This window comes from Carettochelys insculpta, chromosome 1 (genome assembly GCF_033958435.1).
Source record: "Carettochelys insculpta isolate YL-2023 chromosome 1, ASM3395843v1, whole genome shotgun sequence".
Lineage (NCBI taxonomy): Eukaryota > Metazoa > Chordata > Testudines > Carettochelyidae > Carettochelys > Carettochelys insculpta.
This window is the reverse complement of record NC_134137.1, coordinates 239,433,979-239,456,833: the sequence shown is the minus strand read 5'-3', so window position 1 is coordinate 239,456,833 and position 22,855 is coordinate 239,433,979. Positions and strand designations below refer to the sequence as shown.

General features: G+C 46.1%; 1 protein-coding gene across 2 annotated transcripts in view; it reads right to left on the bottom strand.

The window, feature by feature from the left end:
• NTF3 (neurotrophin 3) overlaps nucleotides 1–9,575 on the bottom strand; it is a 68,366-nt gene extending 58,791 nt beyond the window's left edge. The window contains exon 1 of one of the 2 annotated variants that reach the window (XM_074983664.1): nucleotides 9,183–9,575. Coding sequence is in view for 1 of the 2 variants with exons in the window: in XM_074983663.1 (XP_074839764.1) it covers nucleotides 7,835–7,852 (18 nt within the window). In the remaining variant the exon portion in view is untranslated. Of the gene's footprint in view, nucleotides 1–7,834; nucleotides 7,953–9,182 lie in introns of those variants that run through there. The other variant, XM_074983663.1, reaches the window with a different exon arrangement.
• Between the last annotated feature and the right edge of the window lie 13,280 nt (nucleotides 9,576–22,855).

Here is a 22,855-nt window from a genome sequence, read left to right as displayed (position 1 = left end):
CAGCTAAGGAAGGTAAATGGACACCAGTATATGAAAATTGCAAACATCACCTGAGGGGCAGGAGGAGTTTAGGTTTAAGTGGAAGACAAACAAATGCAAGCGGAATCAGGAAATTGAGATTTAAGTTGTGAAATTGACTCCAAATGGCAGTGATGGAAGCAGTCACTTAAAACACGACAGCATAGGAATATTTGAGAATACAGTGCTCCATTGTCAACAACAGACTCAGAAAATAAACTTAATAGATCTCATCTATAAATCACAGGTACAATCTCCTGATAAATGTAACCTGCAAGAGCATATGGAAGACAACCTATATATAATGAGATAATATGTGCTTCTCTGCATGAACACATCCACCCCTTCATAGTCACACACTGTAGATTTGGTGCCACATAGGGTGAGATTTACATTGGTTCTGGAGGTGTCACTGGTCAGTGTTGCCTGCTTCTTGGTGCTCCAAATATCCTCCATTTAAATTACTTGCATGGAGTGTATTCCACAGGGTAAAACAAAACAATCTGGCATGCACTTAGATTTTTCCAAAATGTGTCTAAAGCATTTCTTCTGCATTTCTCCTTTGCCACTGACTACATAATACGATTTAATTCCCACCACCCCCCTGACACACACACACAGTTGGCCTGTTGGTGACATGGTCTGTGTCTCTCATTTTTACCTTTGCCAAGGTTATCAAATATCTCTGTGCTTGGTGGTCCTGCACCTTTATCCTAAAGACAGCACTTTAGAAGTATTGATTTAATGTTGTGAATAGATTTATGAGCCATTATTATGAGGTCTATATTTCATAGCTGCAAAAGCAGGAGGACAAAATCTGCTCTTGGTTTGAAGCTGATTCCTCAGGAATTCCTATCCCTGCCTCTCAACAGATCTAAGGACCTTCTAGTCTTGTGAATGTGGTCATTCACCTCATGGGTGATAGTCAGTGTGTTGGAGAAGGCTCTGTTTTTGGGTTTATCTATACATGAAGTTATTCCAGAATAGTTATTGTTTAAATGCATGCCCTACATTAATTCAAAATCACTTAAAGTTTAGACAAACACTTCAGGGTATGTCTATGCAAGGGTTTTTGCTGTTGTTTTGGTTTGTTTTTCTGTTCTCATTTGAGTTAACTGATTACCAGTTATCTTGAGTTAAATATCAGCTTTCAACATGCTAATCTAGACATTCTACAAGCATGTGTGGTTCACCCTAGGTCTCTGCCTTGGAACAAATATTTGTGGATTGTTCAAATTTATTAACTCCGTTAACGAGAATTACAAGTACAAAAATCTCTATTGGGGACCAACCCACAGTAGAGGAACTTGTTGTTCAAAGGATGTGGATGACCAAGTGAAGGCTGGTATAATATTTCTCTCTTGCTTCAGGTGGTAATTACACCAAAGCACTTAGCTACAGCACAGAAATTGTTTACAGTGCTTTGAAGAGTGGTCTGGTCTGGAAATACATGGTAAGAACTGCTGTCTCTTTCCATGCCTCTGAGATGAAATTGACTGGTTGTATTTGAGCCTCACTTGACATCACCTTATGAACCCTAGATACATCCACCCATATATATCAACCATTTAGATGTGTCTTTACCATACGTAACTCCCTGTCCTGTGCTATGGAACAGACTGGGAAACACGTGAGTGTGGTTGAAGAATTTAATGTGTATGTTTGGAGTGTGGGGGAGGAATTCAAGAACCCCTCCCTTTGGGGCATCATGTGCTCCAAAACAATGCAAAGGGATAGCAGGGGAAACAGAATCTTGGCGCCATCCTGTACTGCAGTGGCCACACAGAAGGTTAGCTGCATCAGTGGAAGTAGGCCGTGTTATTTAACTGTACGGTGTCACTTTTATAGTTTTCCCCCAGGCACAATCTTTCCTTAGAACTTCTCATTAGGACTACAGCTCCCTGCGAGAGGCAGTATATACAAGACCTTATATCATGCAATTGAGCTTTACACATTCTTTACAACATGTAGCTAATTCTCAACACCACAGCATACTACTTATCACTTCACATAGTTCCAGTACTCACCCTCCCCTGACACACATCCCGACCTAATCCCAAATCCTACACTGCCACACAGCAAAGTCCTTGTAATCCGCACACACCTATTGCCACCATTACTTCCCTTGCCTCTCCTCTTCACAGGAAGGTAAAGCACACATTTCCTATTCATGGACAGGACTTCCTCCACCTTTTTCACATACAGATTTCAATAGCTGTGTAATACCTATTTCATAGCACTGGAAGAGACCTTCAGCAGTCATCGAGTCCAGTCCCCTGCCCTCACAGCAAGGCCTATCACCATCCCTGACAGGCTTTTTTTAAAATCTCTTTGTCCCAGATCCGTAAATGGCCCCCTCAAAGGTTGAACTCATAACCCTGGGTTTATACGGCCAATGCGCAAACCACTGAGATATCACTCCCACCTCTGTTATGTCATGATGCTATATGAAGTTTGCCAGAATTTATACTTATCCCCATATTCTTGCCCTTAAAATTCCACACCTTCCTGTATGCCCCCTGAAAAACTGAGCAGCAATTGCACTCCTGGAACCAACCTGTTTTCCTTTCCTTATGGCTAAGGTGACCATATCTCCCTGTCTCAAATTCGGGACAGGGATATATGGGCGACAGGGGTGACTCCTCCTGGCTCTATAAGCCCCCGGGAGCCAGGAAGGAGGTGGAAGGCGCCAGCACAATCCCCAAAACCCAAACACTGAGCTCAGGAGAACTGGCAGCCACTGGTGCTCCCTCCCGCACAGCCCCAGGGAAACGGCAGCCACTGGCCCTCCCCCCTGGAGTTCTGGGGAAGTGGCAGCTGCCAGCACTCCTCCCCCACACAGCACCGGGGAAGCGGCACGGACGCGGCAGCTGAGTGCTCTCCGGCCAGCAGCTGCTGGTGGAAAAGGTCAGTGGGGGGGTAGGGGAGAGCCCAAATACTGGACAATTAGGCCCTTTTAAAAAATAGGTAGGGATGCCTTTTTGGCCTCCCAAATATGGGACTGTCCCGCCAAATTCTGGACGGATGGTCACCCCGTTTATGGAAGGCTTATGGATGTGTTTGCTGACATTTGTTTCTTAAGTTACGGACTACAGAGTAGGAGCTTTGGTAAAAGTAAGGGTATTCTTGTGGGATTGTTTGGACTAAGTTGTGGGCCCAGTGTGCTTGTAGTCAGTCTTATTTCATCTGGCAATGAGTTCCGTATCTTGGCACAGTTCCTGCTAAGTGTCTCTCCTGTGGTCAAGAGTCTCCCTCTGTTGGTCAAGTGCTTCATTGTTCCAATGGGATGCAATAGGCACGGGAGCGCTCGATCACACAAAGAAGGAGATGGCTTGTCAAGCAGTGAGGACCAGATCCACGCATGGATTTGAAAAGTTAGGGAAAAGATCCTGATCTGGACTCTTTGTTCAATGGAGAATCAGTGTTGACAGTGCTGGATCAGGATGTTTTTTTTTTTCTCTGAATTGCTTTGCTCCTGCCCAAGTGGGACTGATCCAGAAGTTACTAGGGCTTTTGTGGGGCCCTTATTTTGCAGGGCCTGGGGATTCCTAGTTATAGAAGGCCAAATCCTCAATTGTTCTAAGTCAGTAAAATTACATTGAATGCAGTGCTAGCTGATGTCCTGGCCCACAGAACTCCAATATTCAATCTACAGTGTTATGTTTAAGCAGATCACAGAAGCCTGTCTTTGTCCAATATCATATCAGACACAATTTTCTGATCAGTTGCAGATGGAAGTGAGCAGCATTTTTCACTGTGGTTTTCTGTGTATTCTGTAGTGCAGTACATAAGAGGACTCCAAAGCTGCAGACCAATCTAACAGTCTGAGAACACGTGCCACCAATGGATAGGACTGTTATGGAGGGGTGGAAAGCCGCCTTCTGTACTTCCTTCTTTTCTTTAGCATTGCTTCAGCCTTCAACTTCAGCCAAACGCTCTTTATTCAGATACACTGAGATGGTGCTCTTCACCATTGTAATTCACCTCTTTTATCTTCCCCCATGTCTCTGCTCTGCATACAGTCTTTTATGCTCATAGTACACCTGGAAGCTCATACATTCCATCATCTCTCCCCTTGCATGACAGCTCAGATTTCAGTGTAGCCATTTCTCTGTTCTTTTCACAAAACAACAACTTCTACACAAATACATATACTGCTCTTCACACACCCTTATTCCAATACAACCTATCCCACATTGAGACTCGTTTCAACCTTCCCACACTCCCAATAGCGCCCCACAATAGCCAACACGCATCAGCATTGTGCACACATCCTTATAACTCTTGCCCAACCACAAGCCCTTCAGTAATCACACACTCCTGCACCTGGCTCATCTACTCCTACCTGTCCCCAAACTCCCTGCCCCAGCAGATACTTCCCTCTAAAACCTTCCCTGTCAGTAACCTAAATGCTCCCTCCCACACAATCCCCAGGTGCCCATCCACCCCACCCCACAAAGTATCCACATCTACCAATGCACCATCACCTGTGCCAAAAGAATTCATCTACCTTTCACATACCTTCCCCCTATACCAAACACACCCAGAAATACTCTGACTTCCTTGCATGTATCTGTAAGCTCCCACATCTTTACACATCATCATCTACACATACAGCCACTGTCCCATGTTGGGCCCGACCTGCACTCCCTCACTGTCCCTCAACACTCATCAATCCCAAAGCTCTTCCTTCTTTCTCCCTACACAACTTTCATAGCCCTCACCCCACTACCCAGACATTCTGACACAGCCTGACCTGGCAGCTTTTATTTACTTATCCTTCCCTGAGCAGCCGTCTCCTTCCCTCATAAACACTCATAAAGCCCCTCCCACATTCTCATGCCATAACCGGTCACTATTCCTCTATGCTTCCCAAAAGACACAACCCTATTTCTGAACCCATCACGCAAATACACTGGCCGCATCACTCACTCCTTAACTATTTCCAACATCCCCCTTTCCTCTTCACTGGCATGTAATCTATGTCCCTACCAACACCCGCTGCCTTCCCATAATACCACACATTCCACTCCTGACTCCCCTCAGATTTAAACAATCTTCACTGCTCCTCCACATCACCAAACCTCCCACTTCCTCTGCTCTCCACACCTGGCAGCAGCCCACCTCCATAGTTCCAATGCATAATTATAGCTCCCTTCTCTACTAATGTACCCTTCCCTTTCCCTCACCCACCCCCTTCTCCCACCACAGCCACAGTTGATACCTCAATCCACCTTCATACAAACACACTCCTCTTACCCATCCTGGAGTTCATCCTGGCCTCCCCCATCTCTTTAGCCACCCTTTTGAGCATAATACATCCCCATGTGCCTTTAATCCCTCCTTACCACATTTCCTATCTCTCCACAAAAAAAGCATAATTTTCTTGTGCCCAAAGCTCTTGTGCGTCCTTTACCCATTATCTCATTTCTTACACCCCCAGGACTTTGTACTCCTGCTCTTACACTCTTCCTCCATCTATTGTGTTTTTTACTTCCCACACCCCAGCTCTCTTTACAAGCTATGCCCTGCCTTTGTGCACCTCACATGCCCTTCCCATGAACCCCACACACATATCTACATCCGCTTTACATCCCCCAGCCTATTGCCTACATACACATGCCCCAAACCACACCTCACCCTTACCCACCCTGAGTTCTTCATCTCACCCCCATAATTCCCATTAGCTCACACCCGCCTCCTGTCCCTACTCGCAGTTTTTACCCTGCCCCTCCCCCACAACCACACATGACAACCTCTGGTGCCACCAGCCTCCTGGACTCCCTCACCCACAACCACTGGCCACCTGCAATGCAGACTCCGGTCTCTTCCCTCTCTATACACCTCTGCAATTCCCACTTTTCCCCTGGACTCATTCACCAGTCCTGCTCCACCCTACATGCCCTGAGGGTGTCTCCACTGCCATAGGGCCTCTACTTTCCACACACAGCTCTTCCCCATAGCTGTGTGCTCCTCCCACAGGCCTCACTGACCCCACACAAGTATGCTTAGCTGCTTATCCTCCCTACACACCTGTGCCCATCTGCCCCTCCATCCACAAGCATAAGACTTCCCATCTCCCCATGTCACCTTTACAGATCCTAACCACCTTTCTCTTCTCCCACCCATGTTTATTCTCCCCACATGTCCCTGACTGCATCTGTAACTGCCCTCAGGCAGGCTCTAACCTGGGACCTCTGGAGGTTAGTGCAGGTACCTCTAGAACTGGAGCTAAAGGCCAGCTGGCGCTCAGCTTAGGCTGTAGAGGACACTCATTCCCTCTTTGTGAAGTGGCCTCGGTACCACGACATGGGACAGTGACCCACACATAGGTGGGTGGGTTACACATCCACCCATGCTCACAGCCAGACTGGCCCAGCTGCCTTCCCTCTTGGACCCTTCCCCTGTCATCTGCCCCAAGCACACCCCTCCCCTCCCCCAGCAGCTCCTCCCTACCTAACCTCCACTTCAGCAGCCTGCTGAGCCGCGCACCCCTTCCCCAGCCCCGTTCCCCTCCTCCTCCCGCACCCGGCGCCTCTGCTCCTGACACGTGGGTAGCCCGGAGCGACCCGCGTCCTGCGTCCGGCTGCAATGGCTCCCCACTCGCTCGCCTCCTTTAGTCCATCGGGGAACTAGGCGCGGCCGACCCCCTTTGCCAGCCTGTCACCCTCCCCTAGCTTCCTCCCAGACGCAGCAGGGGCTGCCTTGTGTCAGGGCATTGTTCTGCAGGCACAGCGCCAGGGCGGCCTCCACCCGCCAGGGCGGCTTCACACCCGCCGAACAGCGAAGAGGACTTCCCTCAGGCGCCCCGGAAAACCCGTAGCCCGCCCGAGCGGAGCGGACCAGATCTGGCACATCCCCGCCTGGGGAGGAGGAAGCCCTGTTCTCTTTGAGCCTTGCAGACAGGAGCCGGAGAATGCCCCCCCCCCCGCCGCCCGCCCGCGCGTCCAAGCGCTTCAGGGGCGATTCAGGTCTCTCTGTACCGTGTAGAGGGAGCAAGGGGCAAGGCCAATGCGTGTTAAGAACTCAATTAAGATCGGGCTCACTTGCCTGGGAAAAACCATTCAAGGACCCCCCCCCCCACCGGCTGAGAGCAGTTGGGTGCTTCCCCAAAATGATAATCAAAGCGATCTTGGCCGGTGACTGCCTTGCTCGGCTTCGAGTCACTTTCCATTCGCCTCCCCGTGAGTTCGCGTGCTCCGTTCCTAGAAGGCTCTTTTCAAAGCCTAGGCTCCCCGCCTTCCCACGGCCAAGTGGCGGGACACGTTCACCTAGGCACAGAGGTGCCTCTACCCCTGTGTTCTCCAGTCCCTTCCAGAGCCCTCCTACCCCGGGCTGAGTTTGAAGGGAATGGGGAGGAGGGGGTTGTTGACAAGTCATCCATAGAGCTGCAGGGTCCGGCACCAGCAAAAGCGCCCGTGAAGCGCGTTCCCTTAGGTGAGCTCTAGAAACTAACAGATCTAACTCTGCCTGTCATGGGCTCTAACTTTCCCCCCGGGCTCAGGCCGATCCTTGCAGTCCCTGCTCAGGGCTTGCAACCCTTCGGGTCCCGCTGACCGAAGGGACTGGTTGCCCTCTTAAAATAAAGCCCCGAGTCTGCTCGGCTTACGCCCCTCGAATCGGAGTCCTTTAGCACCTCGTATTTCCCCCGGCTGTCGCCCTGCTGGGGACCTGCACTACACAACAACGGGAGGGGAGCCTCCAGGCGAAAGCCAGCGCTGGGGGCGAACACACTGAGCCAGGGACGGATCTGCTTTCCACGGGACCCCCTCCTCCTTAACCTAACACCCCCTAGGAAAGGTCCCAGTTCCCTTACCGTGGTAGGAGTAACCATGGCATCCGTGTGAATGTTTCCAGAAAAGTCGACATGAAGAGAGAGGTGGGTGTAAATGTGTTCATTCAAAGTCCCGGAATCGCTTTGCCGGGGCTGTGCAGAGTTGCTCTAGGGGAGAGGAGCCTTAAACTCTGAGTCCCGTGAACATAATATGCTCGATTATAACAAACCAGCCCAGCCAGATGGCTGTGTGCTCTGCAGATTAACCCCTTTATCGCCACACGCTGCCTTCCCTACCTACCCTTTCCCTACCCTACCCTTTCCGTGCCTGGCTGGGAGAGGGAGAGAGAACGAACGAAGCCTCCCCCCCAGCCCCCCAAGGAACCAGCCCCCCAAAGCCATTCCCCCCGGTGTGTTTTAAAGAAACACCCTTAAAAAGATCCCTTGATCATTGTCTCCCCCTCTTGCCAGGATCGCCTCCCATGCGGGAAACCCGTGTCAGCACCGGGGACCTTTTCACGCAGTTCCTTTGTTAAATCCCAAACAAGAGTTGAGCGTGGCTGAGAGCTCTAGTGGCCGGGCGGTAGCCATGTCAGGGGCCACCCTCTCGACCGGCGAGCACCCCCCGCCCGCCAGGCGGCCACACTGTCTCCACGTGTTGCTATTCTTACCCACGCGCCGGGGACATGAAGCGGCACAGGGAACAGGTGACACAGCAACGCCGCAGGAAGGACTTGCCCACCAGCCCGTCTCCCTCCCCCACTTTTATATTTCACCCCGACTCCTCAACCGGCTGGGGTGGGGGATTGCTGGGGGAGCAGTTCGGCCAGCCGAGCCCCCCCTCCTCATCCCTAAGGAGCTGGAAGCGGGGCGGCCGCTTGGGCAGCTCCCCCGCACGCTGCGATCTCCGGCCGAGTCCCTTAGGGAAAGGCTGGGGGTGCCCCAAACCGCGGCGGGTTCAGCAGCCGGCGGCCGCGGCGCTTCCCGCAGGGAGCGTGTTTCGAGGGAGCGCGCCCAGGCAGCGCTGGGGGTTGTAGCCGCGCGCCGCTCGGAGCTGCTCCCCACATTTACACGTGTAGCTCCTCGCTCTTTTCCCGTCTGATTCCAGGGTAACGGAGCAAGTCATCTGCAAAGACAGGGGGCACCGGGAGCCGCTTGCGCGGCGCACGCCCCTCTCTGCGGGGGCGGGAGAGCTGGGGGAGTATTTTCTACTCTCTCCTGTCTTGTGTTGGGTGACTTCACCTCTCCTGCCCCCCCCCGCGCCTCCTTCCAGCCCCCTCTGAACGGCCAAATCCCGCTGGAGGTTTGCCACGTGCCTGGAAAAGGTTGGGAGGAGTGCGACTAGCCTCCCCGGTAACGTAACACCAAGGGGGACACACGTTGTACCTGCCTTATCATCCTCCCTGCCCGAGTAGGTTGTCACATCTGAATGCCCGGGCCCGGCAGAAAAAGTGTAAGCTCCCACCGACACCTCCTGAGATCCTCTTCTAACCCTTGGCTGCTCCGACAATCCACAGGTCGCTTAAAAGCTGATCAACTCTCGAGCCTTTTCTCCTTCGCGCTTGGACTGGCTGCAGCGTTTCCAGCAAGGCTTTTGTTTGGGGAAACTTTGGAACAGAGAGGGGAGGCAGCTGTAAATTCTCTTCTCCCTCGCACGCAGCGGGCAAGCAGACCTGGGTGCCTTTTTAATCTCCCGACGAGCCCGCAATAGAAATCTTATCCTTCCTGGGGCAGGCCGCAGCAGTCAAAGGGTTAAGCTTCGGAAGCCAGCCCAGAGCCGGGAACTTCGCTATTCCAGCCAGTCCAGCAAAAAAGGAAGGGGACAAATAAATGATCCTTCACGGAGAGGCAGAGGCTGGCTACCTCTGATGAGAGGTAAACCAACCAGAACCGTGCATTGTGCACAACTTGAGGGGTTTTGTTCAGTACTTGTGTCTGCGTGCCATCAACACGCCTTGTAATTTGAGATGTGACACCTTAATCGTGCCAAATATGTGTGTTCTGTAAAAAGCATTGTAGACAGGCTATTTATTTTCACTGCTAGAGAAAGCGAAGATGTGTTCTTTACTTTCAGTTTCCCTAACTTTTCCTTTAAGGATTCAAAAACGTCTCCAGAATCATGTTGCTAGCCATTTTTTACACTTAGTTATCTTTATTTATTCTACATTTTCAGTATAATATTTAGGAGAAGTGGCTCTTCTACAGCTCATATATAAAATGGTTGCTAACAGAGACAGTGAAAATAATTGGTTTTAAAGGCACCCATCGTGTCAGAAGTAAAGACATGTTAATATTTTATTAGGTGCTCAGTACAGTCCTTACATTATAAGTGAGGTTACTTTGAAGACTTACAAATATTACTTCTGAACATGCCATGGAAAGTAGTTGTGATATTTATTTTGTGGTTTAAAATTGTGCTATCGCTAAAGCATTGATTTGATCATTTTTGGCCTTAGTGAGCCTTTGAACACTTGTACAGACACTTTTAAAAAGTTTGTGTCTCTATCTATTTAATTAGTCTTACACAGTAAAACCAGCTTACATGTTATGACATTCATGTACATATGAGATACACTTTAGTGAATAAAAGGGTAGCTAAAGTCAATCTTTCATTGGGTTTACTTACATCTTGAGTGATAAGAGAAGGGAATTAGGGTTTGTCCACTGTTAGCTTTTGCAATAGCGCCACTTTGTGGTTCAAATACTGAACGGAAATTAAAAGGTGTGGAAAGATCTGTCTATGTATGCAACTGGGGTTTTGTCAACAAAATTCATGGAACATTTACACACAAAATAAATTTTGTTAACAGAAACTGTCAGCACAAAAGCTGTGTAGACTCTCCAGGGGCCCTTTTGTCGACAGAGTGGATCAAAAGTTCGATACAGTTTTATGTGTATATGTGATCTGTTGACAGAAGTTTTGTTGGAACATCACTTCCAACAGTAACTTCTGTAGACAAGATGCTTCTAGTGTAGACATAGCCCAGGAATGCGTCTACACTGAATTTTCAGCATTCCTCACCCCCTAGACACACTGCTTTTGCAGTATCCAGATGGCCGTGTCTACACATGTCCCAAACTTCGAAATAGCCACGCAAATGGCCATTTCGAAGTTTACTAATGAAGCGCTGAAATGCATATCCAGCGCTTCATTAGCATGCAGGCGGCCGCGGCACTTCGAAATTGACGTGCCTCGCTGCCGCGCGTCTTGTCCAGACGGGGCTCCTTTTCACAAAAGCCGTGTCTACATGTGCACGCTACTTCGAAGTAGCGGCACTAACTTCGAAATAGCGCCCGTCACGGCTACACGTGTTGGGCGCTATTTCGATGTTAACATCGACGTTAGGCGGTGAGACGTCGAAGCCACTAACCCCATGAGGGGATGGGAATAGCGCCCTACTTCGACATTCAATGTCGAAGTAGGGACCGTGTAGTCGTTGCGCGTGCCACAACTTCGAAATAGCGGGGTCCGCCATGGCGGCCATCAGCTGAGGGGTTGAGAGACGCTCTCTGTCCAGCCCCTGCGGGGCTCTATGGTCACCGTGGGCAGCAGCCCTTAGCCCAGGGCTTCTGGCTGCTGCTGCTGCAGCTGGGGATCCATGCTGCATGCACAGGGTCTGCAACCAGTTGTCGGCCCTGTGGATCTTGTGTTTTTTAGTGCAACTGTGTCTGGGAGGGGCCCTTTAAGGGAGCGGCTTGCTGTTGAGTCCTCCCTGTGACCCTGTCTGCAGCTGTGCCTGGCACCCTTATTTTGATGTGTGCTACTTTGGCGTGTAGACGTTCCCTCGCAGCGCCTATTTCGATGTGGTGCTGCGCAACGTCGATGTTGAACATCGACGTTGCCAGCCCTGGAGGATGTGTAGACGTTATTCATCGAAATAGCCTATTTTGATGTCGCCACATCAAAATAGGCTACTTCGATGTAGGCTTCACGTGTAGACGTAGCCAAAGACGCCGCCTACTTCGAAGTCCCCTTATTCCCATGAGCTGATGGGAATAAGGGGACTTCGAAGTAGGCAGCGTCCTTTCGAAAAGGAGCCCCATCGGGATGAGATGCGCGGCGGCGAGGTGCGTCAATTTCGAAGTGCTGCGGCCGCCCGCATGCTAATGAAGCACTGAATATGCATTTCAGCACTTCATTAGTAAACTTCGAAATGGCCATTTGCGTGGCCATTTCGAAGTTTGGGACACATGTAGACGTAGCCGATAGGTGCTCAAAAACCTCGCTGAAGATGCACACCATAAGTCAAATTCAGCACCAGTTTAAATAACTGGCTTTTGTTTAAAAAAAAATCTGGAAAGGGCTTAAGTCCTCACTTCATAATGACCATCGGAGTAGGGCTAGCTGACACAGTGCTAAAAACACCTGTGCCCAGAGCTACTTTGATAGTATATTTTGACCACATAGTCCAAGACCTTCTTTCTCAAAATAACCACTTAAATCAGTGCGTAGCTGGTTTTGTGGAGTCAGCTCTTATCAAGCACCTGCATTTCACAAAAGTAAGGATGCACACTCTTACCCTTGAGCTTAACAGAACTACCTATAGGAGTGAGGATTTCCAAGGTCAAGTTCTAAATTCACCATTAATTTTAATAGTAGAAATAATAGGTCATACTGTGCTACGGCTCTCCAGCTCAAACTCCCCTTCAGCTCAGAGAGGAGTTCTGGTTTGTAACAAAAATTTAAGAAGTATAGTGTCATGCTTTACAATTACACACACAGCAGTTTTTATTCAAAGATCTGAAGAGTTTCACAAACTGAATCAAGCTTCACACCCATATTTAAAAACATGGGGATTTGTTCACTCCGGTAAAATGGAGCCATCAGACAAGTGAGAAGGAGCAGATCTTTGCAGGATTGAGCAATATTACATATCGGTCTAAAATAATGTAATGCTTTGTGATCATGTAATATTTTTGTCTGCGTAGGCATGCTCTTCAACTAGCACATCTGAAGCTAAGACGCAGCTCAGTCAGAGAAAGGCAATGGCAGAACCCCATTGCTTACTGCTGTTATGGGCAGTTTCCAAAAATAATTATCCCACAAATAGCAGATAGTGAAGTGTGTATCTGCCCACTTCTTGGCTTTATTCAGTTAAACAGAGCTTGGAAGATTATCTGCAAAAATGATACCTGTAGACTTCTTTACTTTCCATTGTAAAATTATTGGAAGAAACCTGTTTAATTAAAATAGCAGGAAGAATTTAGGCTGGCAGAAGTACCTACATAAATTGGAATTCGTACATTTTTAATGATCCAAGGTAGTTCAGAACACTGAGTCAGATATTCTATACATCTTGTCAGAAAGATGGTACTTCCACTAGCACAAGATCCCTTAGCATTGAGGCTCTGGCCTTAACGCAGAGTACCTCAGTGAAATCCAACCGAAAATATTGCTAAAACATATATGGTTTAATTTGTGCTACCATGGTTCGGGACTGGATCAGCACTGGGTACCCGCTACCTATGGTGTTTCTGGCTACTGAAACACTAACATCACTTCCTCCAACAAGTTGTTGGTCCTTGGTGGTTTTATGGACTATGGCTGACCAGGCCTAATCCTATTTATATTGTGAAATCTAATGGGATCCCAGTATTTTTGACAGGAACAGTTGGAAGAGAGTGAATTACAAACCATGCAATTTTAAGTTTAAAGAACCTAAACACAAGAAATCAGGCAATTCCAGAGCTAAGACTGCCAAAGCGTTACTAAACTTGTTTATATTTCATGAACAATACATGTTGGTTTTAAAGATATAACCCATCATCAACCTGATTCATGCAGTTGTGTAGTGTGAGAAATGTAATGTGCTACACATTCAGGGAAGTCTGTTAACATGTTCAGAGTTTAATGTTGAATTAATGTGGTGGTTGGGTTGTGGTGTCCTTAAAAAAGAGAGAGAGAATAAAAATATGAAGTAAAGGAGTATCACCCACACCTGTGGCATTTCAATAGTCTTTGCAAGCAGCAGGTGAGTAGAGGTAAGAGTGGAAGTGTACCAAGGAAATGGAATTTTTCATAATCCATTCACTTGTGCATTAAATTACGTATTAAATTATGTATGTTAGAGCACACCCAATCTTGATCCTGAAAACAGTCATTGCCAGCTGTTTAATACAAGGAGCCAATCATTTGAAGTCAATGGGACAACTCCAGGTATCGAATGATGCACCTTGTAGTAAACATTTTGGGATCCAGTCCTGTAATTTAAAGGTTTATTTACACATTTTACTTGATTGATCCTGCTGGCAGATTACTTGCTTTCCTTTTTGAATTTTGCAAAAGGTTTATGTGAAATTGCATCTGCTTTCATGTGAAATTGAACAGTGCAGACTGAATTTTAGAACTGAAAGACCTCCTGCAACAACTGTATATTCACAAACTTACCATTTTAAACAATTATGGGCCAAATTCCACTTGTTAAATAGTGGTCTTCTGGTCTTTCCCTACAATTTTAAAAATTTAAAAGTTAGGCAGTGTACTAGACCTAGTCATATGTACTGATTCTACAGCCCCCCAACCTGCAAAATGTACTGATGCCAATAGGATTAAGTGGACAGAGGGCTTGCAGGAACACTGCCCAGATGTGAGGATTTAGCATTCATTCTTTTTCAAGATAGTCTAACAAAGGCCCTGATTCAGCAGGAACTGAGCATGTGCCCAGTTTTAACACATTAAGTCAATGGGGTTGATCAAATGCTTAAAGTGTGTGCCTAGAAGTTAAGTATGCACCTGAGTACTTTGCATAACTGGGATAAAAACAAACAAACAAAAAACCCCAAAACAAACAAACAAAACACCCAGAAACACTTACATCGGCAAGGTTTTTTGTATTCCCCCACTTCACTAAAACCCAGCTGAAACAGTTTTTCCTAAAAATCCATCTCCAACCATCCCCCCAAATTTATTTGGATGTAGACCAAGCCTCAAAGCCTAAAAAAAAATCTTATCAAAGGTAAACTTGCCAAATTAATTAGAAGCAACAGCAAAGAGGAATTTAGAATGGCAGTATGCTTTTCAATCTGAACAATAATATTTTCTACCATGGTTGCTAGATCGTGATTGAAATTAGAAAGTTTTATGGCTTGATTCTGATTTTTATATGAAACAGAAGAATTAATGGAAAATGCCAGTATATTCTTATTACTTATTATTTTTGAATATTGACTGTGCTTGGTGCTGTACAAGATATAGTTCCTGCCCACTTGATGCTTATATTTTAATTATAACCCTAGACAATGTGTCTCTTTGCTCATGCTGATTACTGCTCTGTCAGTTGGCTGTGGCAGATATCTGCTAAATATGGTCATGGTTTCACCCACACTTGTGACCACAGGAAGGGTTCTACTCACTTGTTTTGTTGTCTGTCATGTGCCTCATTCCAGTCATGCAGTCTAGCTATTTCTTTGTCAAGCGTATAAAGGACCAGAATAGTAAATGAGGTTAGTATCTGTGAGGAAGGAGAGAGAGCAACTATGTGATGTGTGGAGTGTTAAAGTGTTTATTACAAGACGGGGTGGTCATATGTTGCTCACAAGTGGCAAAGCCTAATGCATGAGTCATACAAGATTAACTTTTCCCAAACACATAGCGATTGAAAATTTAATGGGACCCCTCACATTGTCATGCTGTAGGGTTCTCATGCGCATGTCAAGCTTTGTCTGACATTTATCCATCTTGGCGTTCCCCTACTCCTCCCCCTCCACCCCCTTGTCAAGTAGAACATTGTTTGGAAGTCTAGATTTGTATTATAAAGGCAGGATTCAGTCCTGCAGCCCTTACTCATGTGACTTCCCATTGACCACAGTGGGAATGGTCACATGAGCATGAGCCAAAGGTGTGCATCTTTAGTTTATATAATGGTGTGAAACACAGAGATTAAAGGTGGTTTATCTGACAACACTTGTGTAATAGACATACCTTTTTTGAGGACTTGCTAGCAGGAGTGCCCTACCAGATTTTTCAGTTAGAATTGACAGATCTCGTAGCATATATTCTTCTCCTCAGTGCTCACCCATGTTCTGACATTTATGCTATCCAATGTAGGTTCTTCTGCGGGGGGAGAGGGGGAGAACATGCAACATGTCTTCCTTTGTGCGGAGAAGAAATGCCACATGTCATGCTTCTACAATCCCTTCTCAAGTTTTTAGGACAACTTTCATACTTCTTCCCATGTGTCTTCATACGGATGATGTTCTTACTCAGCCAAATTACATCAAAAGAATTGTTATTGAATTATTCTTGGACTCTTTTTCTCAAATATAGTGACTTTGCCCCTCCTCCTACTCACACCAGCTTTTATGTAAGAGTGACTCCATTAACTTCTGTGGGGTTAGCCTCACTTTACAACAGTGTAAATGAGAAAGGTGTGAGTCTCATTGCTGGAGATGAAAAATGTGGCTGTATGTGATACATTTGAGGGGACAGAGAGGCGAGGGGAATAGAAGGGAAGGTGGCACAAATTCCAAGAAGGGTAGGTACAAATCCATGTAAATACTAGTTTTGTATGGAAGCTGTGGTTATGTTACAGATTTATGTCACCATAACATAGCTCATGGGTGAAGATTTTCCACACCCCTGGGTGACACTATTATACCTATGCTATGTTGGTGGGATGGCTTCTCTCATCGATATGGCTACTGCCTTCCAGAGAAGTGGATTAGCTCTGCCAATGGGTAAAGGTCTCCCACTGGCTTAGGTAGTGTTGTCACTGAGTATTACAGCAGCACAACTGCACTGGCAGCTGAGAAGGGTTGTTTATTTCTGAATATGAAAGATACTGTGCTCTGAGTCTGACTGTTTCACGTACAGACAAAATTGGTGCCTGTAGCTGCAATTGCCCATATGTTACAGTGTTTATGGCTCACTTTTGTCATCCTAAACCTATTAAGTGGATAAGCTTGCATGACATACAGTAACTCATTCCTAAAAGGTTACAGTGTCTCATGCCAGCTGCCTTTTGTGCACTGGCTGAGGTTAATGTCTCAGATTCCAGGAGCATTTCACCTTTGGTGCTATGCATATGGGGTCATATGTGCCAATTACACACAGTAGTGGTCAGAATCAAGACCGTAACAAGCCAGGCATCCTCATAAGGGTCAGATTGTCCTTCGTTCTTTGGTGGCAGAACAGGGTACTTTCGGGGGGGGGGGGGGGCGCTGCTGAAACTTTCAGGGACCAAGATAAGTCCCTATATTCAGAGAAACACCAGTTGCTCCTGCACAATTTAGCATTGCAAATCATCCTAAAGGAAGAGGAAGTAGGTGGGGGTGTGACCCTATTTTTTCACCCCTTCTGGACAGGTGTCCACTTCCTTCTGGGGTTGCTTCAGTGTGGTGCAGCTCCATGCCAGTTCTTACTTAAGCTTGTGACTAAAAAGTCACAATTGGGCTTTAAATGACCATCTGTTGGGGCCAGAAATGTGTGTCCAGAATGCAGAGGTGATATGAAAGCATGCCAGCGTGCAACTATATTATCAAGATAGTGTCAAGCGTCTGTTTACAACTTCAGGATTTCAGTACGTGGTTTTTATTTGCCTCATCCATGGCCCATATTAGTAATGAAGAGGTCAGAAACATCATCAACTCAGCAAGAGGACCTCATCATGACCTACTATCCAGAGTGAAAAAGAGCAAATTAAGATGGTATGGACACGCAACGAGATCATCAGGCCTGTCCAAGACCATACTGCAAGGCACAGTCAATGGCAAAAGCAGATGTGGCAGACACAAAAAGCTCTGGATAGACAACATTAAAGAATGGACAAAGATGAGCTTTGCTGCAACTCAAGAATTGGCACATGACCGCCAAAGATGGAGAGACAGTATAAAAGGAACGTTGTCATGAAGGCGCCCCAACAACCTCAGCCAAGGGACTGGTGATGATGATTGTAGAGTTGATTTGAAAAAAAAATCTTACTTTTTCCTGTGGAAAACTTAGAAAAAAATCCTCTTTCCCATTTTCATTAAAATTTCCAGTGAAAAAAGGGACTTATTTTTGCTTGCGACAGAAAATTGAAAAATGTTATTTTTTTCAAACTTTTTTCATTTTGATTTAAAAATGTATGTTTAAAAAAGAAAAGAAAACACTTTTGGTTACAAAACTAAACAAAATTGTTCAGATTCTGGTAAAAATGTTCAGTGTCTATTTGCCCTCTTCCCCTTCTGCCCCCATGAAAAAGCTATTTATTTCATAAGTGCTTTGATAAAATTTCACATCTTGATATATAGTCCATGTATCTTTCATAGGGTTTCTTTGTCCTTGGTGATGACAGCAAGTGAATTGTGATGAATATAAGATGCATTTTGCTCTTGGTCAATCTAGACTTATGATACTTCTACTGAAATCACTGAGGGGAGGGTCTGATTCTCCACTGCTTTGTACCACGTGTATTCATTCTTGCTAGTGCACAGAGGCTGCAAAACATCGCCACATTGGCACTGGAGTAATGTACATCCACTTTGCACTGGTGAAAATGACTAAATGTGGAGCAGCAAATGGTGCATAGACCTGGTTGGGTATTTAGCTTTTGACTCTGTATGGTTTCTTGTGATTTACGCTAATGAGAGCAGAGTGTAGTACTGGCACTTCTCTTGATGACTGCCTACAGAAGATCTAATCATAAAGTCCAGGGCTCTTACGCTATAGATCATTGCAAGGATGGGCCTTCCCTTGAATCTTTAATTCAAACCTGTGTGTTTTTTCTAATGGACATGGTCTAGGAATTGTGTTGGGGAAGTTCTGATGCCTGGGTTAGAGTGGATGTGAGACACTGGGAGTGGATGTTGATGATCACAACATAGGCTTGCCTATGTCACTTAGCTGTATTCCTAGAGATTTCATCACAAGACATAATCGTTAATTAAAGTTTAATATTTAATTCCTAGAGACTCCAGGACAATTCTGGAGGACTGGCAACCCTGCAACATAGTTCCTTTCTGCCTTGGAATCTCTGAATTGCAGCAGTCAATGGCAGCTCTAACAGAGGAGATCCAGGAATCACCTTCTCTCATTTGAAAACAAACAAGCAAACAAAAACAATAAAACATTTATGTAGCACTGGTATAGCTACATGGCTGCTTTTTCATTTTGCTAAGATGCAGACTAACACGGCTACCTCTCTGTTACTATTTCTCATTTGAAAGTATGAACAAAATGTTCCAGCTTTGTTTTCCTGATGCAAATAGCCCAACTGATGATTTTTCCGCAGCTCCCTTGTGTCTGCTGATGTCATACGCCAGGCAGGCAAGACTAACATTCAGTATTAGGGGCCAGCATAACAGTAGCAATGCGAGGGCTTCACTTCAGTCCCTGGGGAGATAAACATTGTAATCCCACACTGGAGAGGGCGGTAGTTCTGCTGAGAAATGCTACAGCTCTTAGTTTGGGTTGTCAGAGAAAAGATTCACAAAGTAGATAAGCCTTTCCTTTCCATTAGCATAAGTTGTGAAAACCCCTGAAGAGTGTGTCTATTGTGTGTGGCAATTGAAGCTTTAGCTGCATTTTGTTCCTTTGAAGGTCAGCAATATATTCTCTTCACCAGATTATCTGGCAGTTCAGAAACTTACTCTGCTGTCCAAGACTGGCCTCTAAGTGCCCAATTCTTACTTACAGTAAAGCCACTTTACACTACTCTTCCAGTGTACAGAGCCTTTAATATGAATACAGATATTATTTGTACGCACTCCAAAGCTCGTCTTCACTAGCAGAATGGTGTAAATGGCTTTAGGGCCAAGGTTTTCAAACTGGAGAGAGGCATGAGAAGGAGAGCAACAGCTGTGAGACAAGCCCCCAGCTCTGAAGGCAGCACCGCTGCGAGGCACAGTGCAGAAGCAAAAATGGCATGGTAGGGCGTTGCCGCCCTCACTTCTGCACTGCTGCTGACATTGGTACTGCCTTTAAAGCTGGCTGCATGGAGATCTGTGTGCTGTATACTGAAATGGCTCTGCTGGAATCAGTGCCTAACAATGCCTAATGAGTTGCACACTAATTTTTCTCTTTAAATTATTGGTGTATGTAATTGTGTGGTGGGAGGGAGGGAGGTAAACTACCATAGACGCAATGAAAGGGGACACAAATAAGTTTGAGAAGCACTTCTTTAGAATAAATAAAAATAAGGCTGAAAGTGGAGATGTTTGAGAATCTTCCACTGAGATGTCGGTGGTTGGGGTTTCTGCTTGAAGATTCTGCTGAAAAGAAATCAGGCTTCCATTGGGAAAATCAAAATGCAATACAATAGAAGCTGGATTATCTGGCGTCCTGAAGGAACAGAGGTTTCTGGGTAATCAAATTTCCTGGGTAGATGAGCAGGGCTGCTGGCCCCACTCCACCGTCCTCAGCCCTGGGGGCTGGCCCCATTGCTGCCAGATACGGCTGGGAACCCTGCCACAGCAGGATTCAGTGGGCTCAGGTCTGGAGTGGGCTCAGGTCCGGAGTGCCGGTTAACAGAGTGTGCTGGTGATCCCATAATGCAGCTTTTACTGCATGTTGGTCTGGGTTTGATTGACTTGAACTGAAAAATTCTGGTTTGCCAACATGAATTACAAGACAGGGGTGGGGTCAGGTGAGGTGGGGAGGGGCTGAGAGTCTAGTAGTAGTAGGCATCCTTCAGTCTGCATAGACTATGGATCGCGCCCTGTATAGTTTCAATTGAGGACTTCATTTACAGCGTCTACTGTGACTATGAAGACCCACACGAGAGTGACACTCCTTGCTGCATCTCTTGCAGATGTGGTGGGTGTCTGGCAAGTCCTTAGTGTGCTTTCTGTGCGCTCGCTTCTCCTCTGCTAGCTGTCTGATCCTCATCTCGCCCTTCTGAAGGCCCTTGTGTAACCCCTGCCTCCATCTGCTGCGGTCGTCTGCTAGTTCTTCCCAGTTGTCCAGCTTGATGTCTACCTCTCTGAGGTCTCTCTTGCAGACATCTTTGTAGCGCAACTGGGGGCGTCCGGGAGGTCTTTTGCCAGAGGCTAGCTCACCATACAGGATGTCTTTTGGAATCCTTCCATCGTTCATCCTGTGGACATGGCCAAGCCAGCGGAAACGACGCTGCCTGAGGAGGGTGTGCATGGTTGGGATTCCAGCTTGCTCGAGGACGGCGGTGTTGGTCACTCTGTCCTTCCATGATATTCCAAGGATGTGCCTGAGGCAGCGCAAATGGAAGACATTCAGCCTCTTTTCGTGGCGGGCATACAGGGTCCAAGTCTCGCGGCCATAAAGGAGGGTGCTGAGGATGCAGGCTCTGTAGACTTGCATTTTGGTGTGAGTGTACAGCTTGTTGATATTCCACACTCTCTTGCTGAGTCTGGACAGACTTGTGGCCGCTTTTCCGATCCTCCTATTTAGCTCAGTGTCCAACGGGTCACTTTTGTATTAATCTGTCTGTCTGAGCTGCAGCATTGTCTCAAGAAAGTTGTGATTCAAATGCCTCAGGCCACCACTCTTCTGTCAAGGAGTACCTCTCCCAGGATACACTGGCATCAAAATGCAGCTTTGGAGATGTAGTCTAAATGGGGATCCCAACTCAGAGAGGTGATCGGGAGCATGGGGAACCTGAACTACAACTTCGGTGAAGCACAGTAAAAAGCTCAGATGGGTACAGATTAATGTTGTACTAAATTGAAGTGAAGTATTTTCATTTGGCTCAACAAACTGAAACTAAATATTCAGAGTGAGGAATCAGAGCATTTTGTTATTATGGAAAATGTCAAATGACATTTCCAACTCTACTCAGTGTTCCATTCATGAAAAACTTTGATATTGACTTTTTTTCCTGGTTCACATTTCAAATTATTGGAATTTCTGGTGGGACAGAAATTGCCTTTTTTTCAGAGCAGTTCTTCCACAAGGTCTATAGAACACTGAAAATATTCTTTTCTTAACTCCTTGTTTCTCAATATATGCATGACCACATGTACAAGCATCTGGCAAAAGCTACAAATATCTGATAAAGGAAATAAAATTATGGACATTTTTGAAGAGAGTATACATTGTTAAAATAAGGTATTGAACCAATTTCTGATACATTTGTTCATTATCATCACTTTTTTAATTTAGTTTGTATTGTACTCGTAAGGTATTTAAGATTTGTACTTCTTAACCCAATCTACCTATACATTTTTACTACACTTCAGCTCTTCCATTTACAAAAATTAGGCACTTTCAGAATCCCACTAGGTGCCTATCTGTGTCTTTAAGTGCCTAAATCTCTTTCCCAAGTCCTACAAGAAGGCTGGGGTAGAGCAAGGAATTAAATGTAGGTACCCAAAATCCCAGTCTAGCATTTGAACCAGCGGATCATCCTTCCATCCTATGGAAAATTAAGTACTTTTTTCCTTTTTTGAGCCCCAGAACCCAGAGTCTTGGCAGTTGTAGTGCAAGCTTCCTGCCTCTGTTAATGTGCTCCAAGCGTGGCTAGCTATTGGCTTTTAAACTGGTAGACTTCAACTGAGTAAGGAGATGGGAGGAGTTGTTGAAAGACAGGAAAAGGTGGGAGAGGAGAAAGATAATAGAGAGTGGATGGTGATATAATAGTTTCCGCTGTTGTCAAAACCCACACCAAACTTTGAAAACTTTCTCATCATCTCTGTGTAGCATGTCAAAATTTCACTAAATAATAGAGACAGATTTAATTTGGCTGCTGTGCAAATGACAATGAGTGAATGCATGTACTGCCTTGAATCTGGCAGGCGTCCTGTTCATTGACTGCTGCTTGAATTCATTTACTGCTTTCATTTACAGGTTTAATTCCGAAAGCAAATTACCCTGTTGTTGTTGGCATGTGAGATGAAAATTGGAGCAGATCACTGGCTTATGTAAACGTACTCAAACTTTTCAGCCCCCTATCAGTTAATCTTAAACAAACCATGGTCGAACCCTCTGAGCTGATAGCATCTTTAGCTCATTTTCTGGCCTGAGACTGTTGTAAATATGTAGTAACTCCATTGTAGTCTAGGAATTTGTACTGATGAAAGAGCTGTGTTAGTGAGATCACAATCAAACACTTAACTCTGTTGGAAGGGCTTAGCACCATACAGGATCAGGCCCCAAGCTAGTAAAAACTGAAC